Raw genomic sequence first — 15,519 nt, 5'->3', positions numbered from 1 at the left:
GGTAGCTGAATATAGATCCAAAATAGGACGTATAGTCTAGGTAGACATTAAAACACACCGAAGATATGAAGCGTCAACGCTCTAGGGAAAGGGTGAAATTGCAAACTGGGTAAACAACATGAAAGCAAAACATCGTTTGCATTAAGAGGTACAACAAGCTTCCGTGACCGGGTATCAAAATATATATTAATAGTGTGGAAATATACTTAGGTATGTAACTCAAATATACAGACAGACGTGGAATCCTCACTCGTCTGCATAGAACTCTGGCTGCCACTCCTGGCCAGGATATGTGGTACTGGACATGACAATTTCCTCACTCGAGTCATCCCCAGGGACGGGGAGTTCGACTGGCTCCATCTGCGTAGAGAAATCAAGCATAGGTGCTAAGGAGGCATGTTTATTAGAAGAAAATGTACCGTTGACTGGTGCAGATGACCTGGTCTTCGATATTTGCACCAGACTCGTGGAACGCACATCCACCAGTTGGCTATTGCTATGGTTTTTTGGGTGTGGATGTTGTGGTCCTTCGGCTTGGGGAGAAATGACTGTTGATTTAGCAGCGGAGTTTGGGAGTGGATACTGCGTCGGATCGATGTCAGTGGTGCCAGTTCGAGTCAATGGAACGGAACCATCTGTTCTCGCTCCATAACGGCTCTGGAATTGGGTGAAAGACATTGGGCTCTGAGAGCGTACATGAAGATAGCCTGTGTATGGTTGAGAATTTCCGGGCTGGCTGCCACGGCGAGGAGACGTATCTTGTCCGGTAGAAGGCGGCTGAGGAGCCACCAATCCGAGTCCGCCATGCTGGGACACCTGATGACCATTTCCACCAACAGTAGAAGGCTTAATTGACGAAGAACCGAGAGCTTGATATAAGCGGTCGGCCTGTTGTCCTTGGTTAGTGAGAATATGAGGTTGGACAGCTTGCTGTTGTTCATGTATTTGTAACATAGTTTTGGGATGTCCGCTTAAATGTGGCTGCGGCTGCGAACCGGCCGTGATCTCCACTTCGTACTGATTTGGAGCAAACGACAGATTTGAGGCTGCCTTAAGGGGGTCTGCGGTTTTAGAATGGCGGCTGAACAAACCCTAAACCACACTGACGTTAGCAAGATAATAAGAACGGTAAACCCCATCTTAGGACACTTACACCAACTCTTGATTTCTTTTTCTTCAGTTCATCGTCCATATGAGAAAGGCGGCTGTGGCCGAGGAAAAATTTAGTGGAAAACCTCATCTTGTTACCCGGTGATCCAGTATTGGGATCCGACGCAGCACGTTTCCACGGCACCGGCTCGGCAGCTGCCACGCTTCGAGGTTTTGAATTGTCAGAATCGGCCCTAAATGACTGAAAGCGACTGCTCCAGCTTCTCTCATTAGCTTGTCCTGTAGTGCTCCCGCGTCGCTCAGCATGGCGGCTAAAGTGTGCCTTGGACATAAAACCTGCGATGGCCGAGCCTGGACGCGGTTCTTCTTGTAACGTTGCTGGCTTTGATAGGTAATTTCCTCTAGGAAGGTACTCGCGGTAGAGCTGAACCGATGAGCGTGAATCTGTGATAGGAATAGTCTGTTGATCTGCTAGTCGTTCTTGGGGACTGATGGAAGGTTGACTAGGATGCCGGGTTAGAAAGGGTGGCTGAACGGAGGATTCAGCAGGTAGGGTTCCATTGGAATTGTTGGTCCAAGGCTGATATTTTCTGAATTGGTGTTGGGTAGTTGAATCCGGCATAGCAGCAGGATGAGCAGCAGCGTTCGCATCTGGTATGTTATCATGCGCCCGAACAGATTTGACGGTTTCTGGTTGCGTTTGGTCATGCACCGTGGCCCGACTCGAATGCTTCGACGATATAGTTGTTGTGTCAAGAGGCTCATGACCTTCCGGCACATCGGCTGATGATCCCCTTGACAGGCCAGGCAAAGAAGGTAGTGCCTTGGCCTTGGTAGCCGTTGGTGACTGAGGTGGTGGGCTTCTTGGTGAAACTGATATATCATCTGCATTAGTTGAAACACTCTGCACATTTTCATCGACTTTAGCCGAAGCTAGACTTGCTGATGAAACCACCCGCGTCGCATCCTTATTCTGCTCCAACTCAGATGGGTGGACATTTTCCCCTTCTGCGGTGTGTGATTGAACGTTCTGAACGACATTTTCATGGGTTGGCGCTATTGGTGGTGGAAACTGCGAGGAACTGGAATATTCATGACCAATTGTACCAGTTGGTGGTGAATGGGACAATTCTGTAGGCTCTTCAACCAGAGCTGATTTAGATGGTTGCGGAGGCTGCGATTCTCCGAGCCCTTTAACCGGAGCTGATAAAGTTGTTTGTAGAGAAGGCAATACTCCCTGCCCTTCAGTCAGATCAGATTTAGACGGTTGTGGAAGCGCTGATTCTCCGTACTCTTCAACCGAAGCTGCTTTAGGTGTTTGCGAAGCCGGCGGTTCTCCGTACCCTTCGACCGGAACTGAGGCAGTCGTACGTGGAGATAGCGGATCCCCCTGTCGTTCATTCGAAGCCGGAGAACCTCCCCGCCCATCAACCGGAGCCAATCTAGGCGTTCTACCATTCGACGAATTCCAACTTCTCCCCACCTCAATAATGCGCGAGCTAAATGCGCGCAATTCGGACTGAATCACATTTGCCTTGCGACCAATGACTTGAATGGCACGAGCTTCCTCGACTGGCGGCCCGATGGAGCCGGAATCATCATCAGACACATTCGTGGATGAGCCTCTGCGGTCAGTTGATAGTCCCGCGGAAATGAGTAGACTTTGTCCACCAATAGAAGGGCTGATTGGTTGGGGTTCTTGATCAGCATCTTCTCGGGTCACTTCTTGGGTATCTTCTTGGAATTCTCCATGCGCCTCTTCATTCGCTGTTTCTGGTGTTGACGGAGGCTTATTGCCAGTCTCCACGGGGGTATCAATTTTCAAATCACTATCGCTTTCCCGCGCCGTATAGGGATCCCTGCCGGTAGACGTAGACTCCCACCCGCCCGTTTCACTACTAGCAACATTGTGAACGGATTTCTGAGAACGAGAGCCCGGAGGACTAGACGACACGTAAGAGACTCTTTTCCCAGATTCTGATAAAGTTTCATAATCAGGCCCCGCAATTACCGTTTTAGGGGAAGAGGGAGATGCCTGAGGCGCTTTCCACGCAGTTCTCATATCACTAGAGAACGTCGAGGGATCTAGTTTGAGCGATAGCAATCTAGGGTTTAGTTTTGAGACTTGACCATCGTGGACGGTTCCTGCAACACTTTGCAGCCCGTCGAAGCTTGGAGTGGAGTTTGGCCTGGGCTGCGTTGGGGCTCCGTGGGCATTTACCTACAATCACGTAAAGGGATTAGATTCAGAGACCAAAGAGTGGAAAGGATGGAAAACAACAGATGGCTTTGAACACATGTGTCATACAATGGCCGCGCGGATTGGCGGTCAAAACTATCGGATCCTCACTACAAGTTGATGATAGGTATGCAAAGTAGAGAAGACAGAACAGTAGGCTCAAATTGATTGCAAGTGTGGAAAACTTAGCGCCCGAATGACGAAAAATAAAAGAGCAAGAAAATCCCTGATTGAACCTCCTGTGGATCACACCAAATCTCAAAAAATGAGATCAAGTATCTACCTTATCAGTACTGCCACTGTTGTGTCGGAGTTTGCTCCTCCCCTTTGCAAAAAGACCCTTTGCCGCCCCACCGGCTTTCCCGCCAAGAACGCCAGCGCTGTGCAGTAGATCCTTGCCCTTGGCCTGCACTTGCTGGCTGTGCATTTTGGCAGCAAGCTGACTGCCAGATGCACGTCTTGTATGCCCCGGTGTCGTGGGTGACCCTTCCAGGTGGGAAGTTTGGAGGGAAATGCTACCAAGAGAGGAGAGTTTGGGGAACTTGTTTCGTGGGATTGTGTTCCTGTGTGTGAGTGTCGTTCCTGCAGGAAGTGTTCCGTTGCGTTGAACTAACCCAGCATGGTCCGGATACGAGTCGGCTGTTGCTTGTATCCAGGCGGCAAGGCCAGTATCCATTCCAGCAAACTTCTCTCTTGTTTGCTGAAATGCTTTGACCTTCTCGGCAGTTGTAGTCATTGCCATAATTTGGCGGAATGTTGGTAATTTATGATCTTCCGCCCCTGGGGGTTGAGATGTCGTTTGCACAGGGGAGCTAGAAGGATCCCCGGATGCAAGATAAGCGGACGGAACATCATCGGACTGGACGGACGAGGGCTCTTGTTCTGTGGGGATTTGGATCGGAGTTGTCTCACTGCCATTTGGATCATTTGGGCTATGATCAGGCTGTTGGTCAAAATCTCCGCTCCGCCGTTCTGAACCAGTTGGTGTGCTACTGTCCAAGGGGGATTGTGTAGACTTCTCAGAAGTAGCGGGATTTATTGACAATTGCTGAGATTCCTCATTACCATCAGCGGACGGCTCTTCCCAAGAAAAGCGTTTAAACAACTTGGAAGCAGGCGATTGTTGATTGACAGGAGAAGACCCAGTTTCAGGGACAGGGAAACTTACGGCCACAGGAGTTGTTTCCACCCCAGAAGAATTTGGGAGGATATCGGAATGAGGCGCTGTATACAGTGGTATGGGCTGAGTTTTATCAGACGAGGTGTCCCCACTCTCGTTCCAAAAGCTTTCACATTTGCTTGGAATCATTATGCTTTTGTGCTGAGATTGGGCGTTAGCTTCTAAACTGGAGCCAGGAGCATTGGCCGACTGAACGTCCTCTTGAATAACTATTGAAGCCCTTGGAGTCAGGGACTGGATAATTTCATCCCGTAGCCGGTCATTGAAATCTTGGGATGTGATCTCGGTAGCTGGAGGTGAAATATTTTCTCGGGAAGGGGCAATAACAATGATCTCTGAGTTGCGCTTGTCTGTCTCCACGTTAAGAGCTGCTGGCATATGAGGATCATGGGCCCTAGGGCTTGATGGAGGAGCCTCTGACAATTCGATAACATCAGGCCTAGCGGACGAGAGATTTGAATAAGCGCTCTCAGTTCCAGATGAAGAAGTAGGTAGTGGGTTCTGTTCAGAAACCGCTGGCCAACTCTCTGGAACCGATGGTTGTGGTGTTGTAGTCGATTTGGGAGTGGACGGATCAGATTTCGTAGGAGAAGCCAAGCTAGACTCTAGCCCGGCATGGACACCAGCTGGAGAAGCTTCAGATGGGCCATCCGGTCCTTCGGACAAGTCGCCTAGTTGGGATTCAGCGGGATCAACTTCGGATTCGACAACAGGTCTTCTAGCAGGTGCATTTCCTGAATATGGTGGGGGGGTCATGCTCCGCCTGTGACCTGGCTTCAATTCAGCAGGCTCTTCAACAATGGTTGGAGTTTGGTCAGCGGCTACCCCACGCCCATTTTCAAACACGGAAGAAGTATTTGGTTTGATTATTGGGCTAACAATAGAGGTACTCCCACTGTCTGATCTGAGTATACTGCCCGCCGGAGTACTTGGAGTTTGGGTAGGCGCATCGAAGGCTTGATGGACCACAGAGCGGAATCCAATAGATGTGTTATGCTGTAAGGGAGAGGCATCCGCTGCAGGTTGCTGTTCCTGGTTCTCTTGAGTTGGTTGAACGTTTTCCTTGTCCTGAAGACCTGATGCACCCGTGGGTGAACCTGGAAGCCCAGCCACAGGTTGTATTCCAGGACGTGCTGTGGACGAATCCGGCTTCCTTATTGAAGCATTTTCTTCTGGAGATCCGGACTTGTTCTCTTGGGTATCTATAGGTAATTCACGGTTTTGGTCATGTACCTGCTGTGCGTTAGGGTTTTGAGGCGCTTTCTGCATTCTCAAAGCACTGTCCCTCTGGTCTGGTGTCACTGCAGCCTCTGGTGAGTCCCCAGAGGTATCATGGATAGGCTGTGGTAGGGGTTGGGAGGGAGTAATGCTCTGGTCTGCTTCCTTCTGCTCCAGCTCATGTTCATCTATTTTCCTTTGCTTTTCTTCCTGCATACGTTTATATATATCAGCAGGTCGAATGAACGGAAGCTGCTTTGAAGGAGGTTCTTGCTCGCCCGAATTCCCTAGCGTAGGTCTTTCGTCGCCTGTTTCCTGCCGATTTTCTTGTGTATTTTGAGGCAGCACTGCAGCCGCTTGGTTTGGTAGAGCAGGTATGGCGGGTTCAGGTTCATCGTCGTATATATCACCACAATCGCCCCAATCATCACCGTCGTAAGCATAAGACTTTGCGTTTACCCAGCGTTTTGTTTTCTGGCGGTGAACATTGGTTTTGAATGAAGGACCTTGACCTGGCGGATGCTCTCCGGATGGGTTAGAGAATGGACTGACACTTCCATCACTCCTTTGCTATCGTTAGTTGTGAAGTTCCGTATTTAGAGAATTTTGTTGGACAGGGGAGGGAAAAGGGGGGGGGGGGGAAGGAACGTGAATTTACCTTCCACCAGGTCCGTGAGTGGGCTCATATCCCGACATGATAAACACACGCACTGAAATGGCGAAAGGGTATCAAAAACAGATATAAGTCTGTCTTCAAGAACTAGCCTTCCTGTGAAGAATCATGTATGAGGTTGACTAGTTCGAGATGTTCACGAACCGGATTGGTGACGGAAAACTGTCTGTTGCTTCGTCAAATGAAGGGATGGCTCGGCGAAGGACGGATGCGCAAGCAGTCAGCCGGAATCGAGAACCAAGTCACCGCAAGCCAAAGTGCGATGCTCAGTAGAGAAAGGGATGCGCAGGTTGTCGCGATCAATGAAAGACAGACCACACAATATGACAACAACAGCAGCAGCAGCAGCAGCAAAAGAAGAAGAAAATAAGCGGCAAAAGAACAAATAAATCTAACTATTACATACACAAGGGGAGTCCTAAGTAATGCAAAACAGAAGCCAAAGTAGACGAAGTTAATTTAACTACAGGGAAAGGAACTAACAACAGGACAGGAGAGGACTAGTTACAGCGGAGAATGTTTGGGGAGGGGTTATTTTTATCCACGGCAGCAGCAACAGCAGCAACAGCATCAGCAGCAGCAGCAGCACCAACAGCGGCACAGTGGTGCAGTCCAGCAGCGAAGTGCATCAGCGAAGGTCTTGGATGTCCGGGATAGAATGATAACCTTGAAATGTCTCCGCCGCGTCAGCACAGCTCAAAGCAGCCAGGGAAGATCCGCGCTTGATTACTCACCACTGCTGTCACGTTACCGCGGCGGTCGGGGTTACACGGGAGCCGGCGCCAGCATTCAATATTATGCCCTATATTTAGCTGGCTCCAAAAGAAATGACGATACGGCTTGGCGGCAGGGCCTAGAGGCAGATCCCAGCCACTCCGCGACGCCGTATTTTCGCGGTACAACAAGTAAACTAATTTGAATAACCCACCCTACCATCTAAGATACCACTAGTATCATTGACACGTGATGTTGAAAGGAACTCGGAGAAGCTATTAATCCTGAATAACACGTGACCAGAGCTCCTCGCATCCCGAAAGGGACTGCAAGAGGTGTCAACAACCAGGTGCTTGATATAACTATCCGTAGATATTTAATCTTAGATATATCTTATCTCCGAAAAGGCCAGCTCCTGTATATAACAACTCATTTAGCACACATCATCACCACTGCCTGTCGGAAGAAGTGACAGTCGCCGATCTGCGTCCCCCTGAATAACGAACGTATCCCGCCCTATCCAAGCTAAGTTACCTGGAACCGAGTGACGTTTATTTTGACGTAACCCCTTTATTGGAAAGGTCGATAGTTCGACTTCGCCCTTCCTTATCCCCACCTAGCTTCTCTTCCCTCATATTCCCCGGATATGAGAGGTGCGCATTTCGCCCCTCCACCCTCCGCAAAGTTAAGAGAGTCGTCCTGCCTCGAAGTCCTCCGTCGAACCTAACTCTACACCCCTTTACCTTGTTACCCATCACCCACAATGGCAGTTTCGACATCAGTCCAGGATCGGACTCCCGAGTTCCAGTCTATCCTCGCACAGGCCCAGAAACGCCTTACTTCTTCAAAAGCTAGTGCACACCGGCAAACTTTACTATCAAATGCCCAGCGTAAAGAGGCAAGCGGATCTCCAAACGGAACAGCGGCGGAGAAAAGAGTCGCCAGGTCGGAATTCGCAAGAAGAGCAGCTGAGATTGGAAGAGGAATTACAGGGACGATGGCAAAGCTGCAAAGGCTAGCTATGTGTAAGTTAACTCGCGAACGGAGTATTTCCGGCAGGTGTTTCTGAAATATCAGGCAGGGTGAAAATATAAAAATATTTTCGGAGAAGTCGATCGACTGATTTGATATCCTGATAGTGGCCAAGCGCAAAACCCTCTTCGATGACCGACCAGTTGAAATCTCGGAACTCACATGCGTCATCAAGCAAGATCTTGCATCTCTAAATTCCCAAATCGCTTCTCTACAGTCTCTCACACTCGCCCAACATCCGAAATCCTCGCGAAGTAAAACCGATCAGGAAGGGGAGCATAACGACAACGTATGTTGTCTAGTTCTTTCATCATTTCCCCATCTTATATAATATATGTAATGCATGGTAGCTAAATTCTATACCCAAGGTTGTGGTTATGCTCCAAGGCAAACTAGCCGACGTTGGGGCAAACTTCAAAGAAGTCCTCGAAGTCAGAACCCAAAACATCCGTGCCTCACGATCAAGAACAGAAAATTTCGTCTCCTCTGTCTCTTCCAAGTCGCGGTCAGCACTAGATCCCCAACGCTCAGATTCCCCACTCTACAATGCCCCAAGAACTCGAAGCCCACAACCGAGCGCCTTTCAATCCAATTCTTCTGACCTCCTGAGCCTCGAACCATCGTCGTCTTCTACCCCCTTTAGTCAGGGAGGAATATCCTCAGACCGACAGATGCTAATGATGGAAGAGGCACAGTCCTCCAACTCATACATCCAAGCACGGGGGGAAGCCATAGAAGCCATCGAGCGCACGATTAACGAGCTAGGTGGGATTTTCGGGCAGTTGGCGACGATGGTTAGCGAGCAATCGGACATGATCCAGCGGATCGATGCCAATACGGAGGACGTGGTGGATAACGTCCAAGGGGCACACAGGGAACTGTTGAAGTACTGGTCTCGCGTTTCAGGAAATCGATGGCTGGTGGCTAAAATGTTTGGCGTTTTGATGGTATGTATCACTGACCACGATTTTTATCTTCACCCGTTAGTCACCTGGTGTTTTTAGTATCGCACAGGGCCCCTTGCTATATTTCAAGAACACCTATCATTTTAAACTTGGGCATGTGCTAACATGAACCTCCAGATATTCTTCCTTCTATGGGTTCTAATATCGGGCTAGAGCGGTCTAGTCTACCTCATAATATATATTATTAGATTTCCTTGCGGTACAGTGCGTTGTGGTTGTATTCATTCAAAGCTCTATTTACCGGGATTTTCTTTTATCTTTTCCCCCTTTTTTTATTTTTTTTTAATTTTAATTTTAATTTTTTGCGCACCTTGGGCGTCAAGGTTTTGGGTTTTGCTCCTGGTTGACCCTTTAGCATTGTCGACTTATATAACTTTGGCTTCAATTTCGTAGCCGCCATTGTCAAACATGGTTTTACTCTGATCTACTTTTTCCTAATTCCTTTGAAGACTTGTAAAAGATCAAAAGACTATTTTTCCCTTTTATTTTCACCTTTCTAACTTCTCTTTTTACTATGAGCCTATATATTTAATTTGCCCAACCTATTATCAATGATCTTCGCTCAACACTATCACCGCTCTCTTGTCCGATGACTATAGAGCAGGATTTCATGGAAATGAAATGAAATGCCCAGCGGCAGGACACAAGGAGATGCTGAGGAATAGATAGTGGAGAGTGACACAACTTCATAGGAGAAAGAAGAGATCAACCATGGCCATGCCCCTATCAACAGCCGCACTCAATAGGCAGGAAACTCGCAAATGTCCTTGGGTTGCGTTCATGATTCCCCCGCGCCTCGGACGTCAGAGGAAGAAGGCATACTTGTGTCCTCTGACATGCTTCAGGAATGAAGGTGGGTCAACGCTACGCTGTTTATCTCTGCTGCTGATTAAACAAGCTGAATCTCGTGATGGTTTATAGTCCTATTATACCAGCGTCGCGCCGTGGTGACCGATGATTTTCACGGCAGCCAAATTGGATGAACTGGACATTCTAAGGTTCTATGTTCGACACCCGGAAGTCGTCAAGGCTGTGCCGTGCAACCCACCGATGGGGCAGTGCCTTGTCTGGATTGAACGACAGAAGAACCCTTCGGCTGAATATCCTTTTGCAGATCTTGGTGTATAGGTACCAGACTCGGGGTGGCCTTGGGAAGTGTTGACCGAGTTTTCCAAGACATTGTAACTGCCAACAACAGCCCTTCCTGCCTGTGGAGGGGGGAGCAGCGGGAAGGTGAGATAGCCTATCGCCCAAAGAAGCAGACACTGTATCAAGGCTCCAACATATCTGGTATGGGCTGGCCAGATCATATCACTATACAACTATGAGGTTTCCCTGAGTTTCTGATACGTATACTATCAACGGAAGAAGGCGTCAGGAAAATTGGTTTAGGGACAAAATTCAAAAAAGGACTGTTTGTACAGCATGTTCAGAGGCCTACCTGGATTTTTTGACTTGGGCAGCGCGTATAGCATATGACCCAAGCGCTAGCGTATTTTCAACCGTCAACATTTGGAGGATGCAAAATGGAGGTAGCAGATGTGGAAGCGAACGATGGCACTCCCTCCTCCAATCTAATGTGATAATGCAACAGACATTGCAGCGCTCTCTCGAATCATATATTCTCTTCCTGGTGACAAAAATTAGTGGATGGAATAAAATTCGGGGGTAAAACACCTTCGTATGCCATATCCGGGTTTCGGGCGCCAAAGGAACGGCAGATCAACCTGCATCAGTACAACTGCGCTCCAGTCCAGACTTTAGTCCTGATGATCTTGAACCATAAATCGCAAGACGCGAACAAAATCCGCACTAAAATATGACATGACAACCATGCATGCTTGAAACACGACAGAATCATATTAGGGTGACATTCGAGATCCACCCGACGAAATCGTTGCTGACAGATTCGACTCTATGGCTGATACGCTGATAGGTACACAACTGTTGACTTATCCGAGGGACAAACAAAACGTGTGTTTATGAATGACAAGACACGGAGTGCTCGTTTTGAGTGTCGCCCTTTTCAACACAAACCTTGATGTATCATCAGTTAAGCATGGCGCAGTGCAATGGTCAGCGAGCTAAGTGAACTCGATATGAACTCCAGATAAAGACGGGTATACAGCTATTCTCTTCCTGTTTAATGGACTCAAAACGAGCTTTGAGAATAAGCCGCTTGGAGGGATCAATCGAGGTTGCTTTTTGGGATACGCTTCATCCTGAGCATTTGGCGCATTTCCTCGTATTTCGTATGGCGTATTTTGCCTAGTTAGTTAACGAACATGAGGAGTTAAAATGATGCGGGCTGATACCGCCTTGTCTGTTTAACAACCATTCATTAATCCATGGGTCGGCATCAAAGATTGAAAGATGCTTACCTTTAGAATGAATACACGTTGGAGACATAGCCTCCAAAGCTTTTCTTGAGAGTCTACACTGGCATTTGCCTCCTCGAAATCATGAATGACTCCTCATGTCCCAAAATATGCCAGCTTGGTGAGGCGTTCTGCTCTCTCTTCGTCGTATCTGAAGCTTTTTGCCTAAACGATGTCCTTCCCGATACGATACGGCTAGATACGCCGACCTAATGGACTGGATATCAGAATGCATCGTCTATTGCTTCATAACTTCAGTTTCTTTTCAAGATGGGGGAAGGATATATATACCTCTCAGCAAGTCGCAGCCATGGCGAAATCATTCTGTATCAATTGTCTCTTTCCAGAGAGCATTCATTTTAGTTTTCTTCTCGTTCGATCTATCAATTCTCAAGCGATGCCGCTGTCATAAAGGCCTCTCTATCTACTCTGCTATTCTGACGAACACTTATCACCTTTCTTGGGATTTATTTAATTGGCAATTTTCGAAATGAATAAGCCGGGTACTGGCATACGTTCCAATTGACTCTGGAGGAGAAATATGGTCTCCTATTCCCGAACAATTTTACTAACTGTCAGTCACAGAGGGTTTCAGCTACTTCCAGTACAAGCCGGTGATAGGAGTCCCCACTGTTTTTGCCGTTATTTGGTTTATTTCAGGAGGCCTGCACCTATGGCAAAACAACATGTATGAAACCGGCTACGCACTCTCTCTACGACGAGAACACTGGATATTCTGACTTGATTGTATAGGAAATATAAGACGTGGCGGATGGGCATTTTGCTGCCATGGATTTGCGTGGTCTTTGCTATTGGCTATGTCCTTCGTGAAGTGGCGGCTCACGGTCACTACGGGAATCTTGACCTCTTCATCTCCACAGCGGTTTTCCTATTTTGCGCTCCGTGAGTCAATTGCGTCGTCAATTGCCTTTAATTCTATCGACGAATAGTTTATGGGCGAGAATGTTGTTCTAACACAGAGCAAATGGATTCCATAGCCCTATATACCTCGCCATCATCTCAATTATCTTCGGTCGTTTACTGTACTACGTACCCTGGCTGTCACCCATTCATCCAGGACGTGTGATGTCAACCTTCCTTGGATTAGATCTTATAGTGGAAACCCTGGCCTCCTCCGGGGCACCCCTGGCGACAAATTATGGGAACTCAAAAACGAAGGTACATATCGGCAACACCATGATCAAGGCGTCGATTATCCTGCAAATCCCTATCTTTATCTCCTTTTTCCTCCTTGTCGCCTTTTTCCACCGCCACTTACACAGAGCCGACATCCGCGATTTAAAAATACGAAAAGTCCTGATAAACCTCTACTTGGCTTGTTGCTTAGTCACAGTTCGGAATGTGTTTCGCGCTTTTGATACCTTTGCAGGATGGGGATCTGCGATGGGTCCTGTCGAAGCTTATTTCTGGTGCTTCGACGGTGTACCCATGCTAATCGTTACCGCCATGATGAACGTATATCCTCCTGCCAGTTGCCTTCCGCGGTCACATGTGACCTACTTGGCCCGGGATGGGAAAACAGAGCTCAGTGGACCCGGTTGGATTGATGATAGACCCTTTCTGGTGACAATCTTTGACCCGTTTGATATTGCGGGGTCGATAAAGGGAAGGGACAAGAAGACTGCCTTCTGGGAGGAAGATGGCGTTTTGCTAAACGAGCGACCGAAGACACAGCAATCCTCGAGTTGAACTTTTCGCGAGCCCTTGCGCGGGCATGGATATAGGACATTTCGTGTTGCCTAAAATCCTCCCCCCACCTCACCCTTTATTTTTATTATTTTACTTTTTATTTTTTTACCCTCCCCTTCATGTGATTCTTCCGTTCGTTCTTTTGTAATATTCTATTACTTTGGGCTTCTTCTCGTTGCAACACCGTGTTGGAAAGCTGTGTTTTACAATAAAACTTGATGTCTTGGTTGATTTATTTATATTTTCTGACACATAGTTATTAACTGTGTCCTTCAGTACGGAGTAGGATAGAATGAGAAATCATCATGAGAAGAAACATTAATAAGCATTGCGAGAGTGCCATAAAGAGCCAAATGCATTCAAGGACAGATAAAACAAATAAGAAAAGGGGGGAATTATGGGTATTCCAAAGGCTGAGGACGGCGGGATGGGACAGCAATCGATTCTCCAGCAAAAGAGGATTATATCAAATACCTGAGTTTCACAACGATTGCTGATAGCTTCCTTCTAACCTCTGATACCCAATCACTGAAGGATCAAGTTGCTTGAGCTCGTCTTGGATATCCGGTAACATATTCTTCTTCAGGCGAGACGTCGGCTGGAAAAAATGACGAGATTCCGCAACCTCTGCAAGGATAGCCAGTTCTTTTTGTTCATCATTTTTCTGACTAAAGTTACAGAGAATTTTCGTGGGGAACCCCTTTTTCATTGGTAAACTGGTCTCTAGGAGCCGGTAAAAAAGTGGTCGTAACGCGGGGGTAATAAGCAGAAGAAGGAGAAATATGGATAGCGTTTCCCTTTGGTCCTCCCCGCCCACAAAATAAACTTCCCCGTCTGCTCCCTTATGTCCAAATTTCATCAGTTTTTCAAAAAACATACACGAGTGTTGGAGAAGCACAATCATGGTTTTCCGCGGCATTGATACCCCACGGAAGGTGTAAATCAAGCGAAAGACTTGCAATTAACAAGATTTGAACAAAGAAAAAGGCAATAGAAACGTTCAGAAACATTTATCGGCTGCATATTTGGTTGCAGCAGCAGCAGCAGCGGTAGCAGCGGTAGCAGCTATTCTTGCAGGTTTGCTTTTTCAACTCAGGCCATGAAATATTATCAGAGGGAAAGGTTTTGTCTAGACTATGCAAGATCCCAACCCAGTTTACTTCATGAATGTCGGGGAAACCAATCAATCCATGGATAAAGGCATATAGCAGGTAGGACCATTTATCCGGCTCCACCCCGGAATAACCTGAAATTGAAGGGACCCGTTGACCGCCAGGGGGGTCTCTGACTTAAGCCCCTGTGTCGAGAGAATTGGGACCTTGGACGACGAGACCCCGATGGACGCTAACATCACTCTTCTTTTGTCACATTTTGATCCCTGGCGGAGACAGGATTTTTTTGGCAAAGGATATCAAGCCGACTCGATGGAGTCTATATCACCATTTGTTTTGATATTTTGACTTCAGGACAACGGTTGAGTTTTTGGAAGAAGATTAAGCTCTTCCCGCTGGAGGAAATATGTGAATACGAAGGTGATTGGCTGCTCCTATAAAATTATGGGGCAAAGGGTGGCTGGTTTGATTCAGCCACCCTTCAGGCCTTCGCAGCACACCGTGCATGAAATTAAGGACGCTAATTTTCTGGGAATGCAAGCATTAAATTATACCGCTGCAAGAGCCGTTGGCCCTTGTTCATCCAACAAGCCCAATGTGACTTCAAAAATGGAAGAAAAAGGCTAAAAAAAATAAAAATAAGGGTCTCGACATCCCGATGTAAATGAGGAGCAATCCAGACCCTTGCGTGGTTGGGTGTTTCGGAGTTATTCTAGGGACCGCGGAATGATCCAAGGGTTGATTTTCCACCGGGCAGGAACAGCTTGTCATATGACATGTTCCGTAAACTTGACCCATCAGTTGCAAGCAAGCAAGATGCGAAGCACTGATGCCATTTGGGAGACTTGAAAGGTCCGTCGAAATTGTTAGAGGATCCCTGGAAATGATAAGTTGCCTAATGTTGGTAGTCTCAAAGAACAAAAGCATTCTGTGTTTGCATGAATAGTTACACATTTGTTATCCATTTTTGCTTCGCGCTCAACGGCATGGACTAGCACGTTACTTTGTCCATCTGGAGAAATATGCGACCTTGCCTGCGCGTGTTGGATTCGCCCTGTCGAGTCGAAGTGCTTTCCACCCTCTAGAGATAGAACAAATATCTCTAGTGAGTCGATGACGAAGCAATGAGGTTGGCTTCAGCGCACCACGGGTGTGAAACTTGGAATGATCGATAGGAAACGTGTGGAG

The 15,519-nt window shown here is 47.5% G+C and overlaps 5 protein-coding genes across 5 annotated transcripts; 3 read left to right on the top strand and 2 right to left on the bottom strand.

Moving 5' to 3' along the window:
* Nucleotides 1–246: 246 nt before the first annotated feature.
* On the bottom strand, nt 247–6,443 carry PADG_01141 (uncharacterized protein; the record flags this gene model as incomplete). Its single annotated transcript, XM_010757835.1, has 4 exons — nt 247–1,092; nt 1,154–3,331; nt 3,633–6,312; nt 6,406–6,443. The coding sequence occupies 4 exons, from the start codon at nt 6,441–6,443 to the stop codon at nt 247–249; spliced, it is 5,742 nt and encodes a 1,913-aa protein (XP_010756137.1).
* A 109-nt stretch (nt 6,444–6,552) lies between these two features.
* Nucleotides 6,553–7,339, top strand: PADG_11218 (uncharacterized protein; the record flags this gene model as incomplete). The annotated part of the gene is made up of 2 exons (XM_010758511.1): nt 6,553–6,639; nt 6,890–7,339. The coding sequence occupies 2 exons, from the start codon at nt 6,553–6,555 to the stop codon at nt 7,337–7,339; spliced, it is 537 nt and encodes a 178-aa protein (XP_010756813.1).
* A 558-nt stretch (nt 7,340–7,897) lies between these two features.
* Nucleotides 7,898–9,284, top strand: PADG_01140 (t-SNARE syntaxin; the record flags this gene model as incomplete). Its single annotated transcript, XM_010758322.1, has 4 exons — nt 7,898–8,159; nt 8,274–8,455; nt 8,535–9,113; nt 9,249–9,284. 4 exons carry the CDS (start codon nt 7,898–7,900, stop codon nt 9,282–9,284), a joined length of 1,059 nt encoding a protein of 352 aa, XP_010756624.1.
* A 558-nt stretch (nt 9,285–9,842) lies between these two features.
* PADG_11217 (uncharacterized protein) lies at nt 9,843–13,219 on the top strand (the record flags this gene model as incomplete). The annotated part of the gene is made up of 7 exons (XM_010758510.1): nt 9,843–9,984; nt 10,102–10,251; nt 10,330–10,364; nt 10,998–11,067; nt 12,095–12,197; nt 12,263–12,412; nt 12,508–13,219. 7 exons carry the CDS (start codon nt 9,843–9,845, stop codon nt 13,217–13,219), a joined length of 1,362 nt encoding a protein of 453 aa, XP_010756812.1.
* Nucleotides 13,220–13,700: 481 nt separating this feature from the next.
* On the bottom strand, nt 13,701–13,928 carry PADG_01137 (uncharacterized protein; the record flags this gene model as incomplete). The annotated part of the gene is made up of 1 exon (XM_010757834.1): nt 13,701–13,928. The coding sequence occupies one exon, from the start codon at nt 13,926–13,928 to the stop codon at nt 13,701–13,703; it is 228 nt and encodes a 75-aa protein (XP_010756136.1).
* Between the last annotated feature and the right edge of the window lie 1,591 nt (nt 13,929–15,519).

Source organism: Paracoccidioides brasiliensis (assembly GCF_000150735.1).
Source record: "Paracoccidioides brasiliensis Pb18 unplaced genomic scaffold supercont2.1, whole genome shotgun sequence".
NCBI lineage: Eukaryota > Fungi > Ascomycota > Eurotiomycetes > Onygenales > Ajellomycetaceae > Paracoccidioides > Paracoccidioides brasiliensis.
Note: the sequence above shows the minus strand (reverse complement) of the source record. Positions and strands in the feature narration are given on the sequence as shown.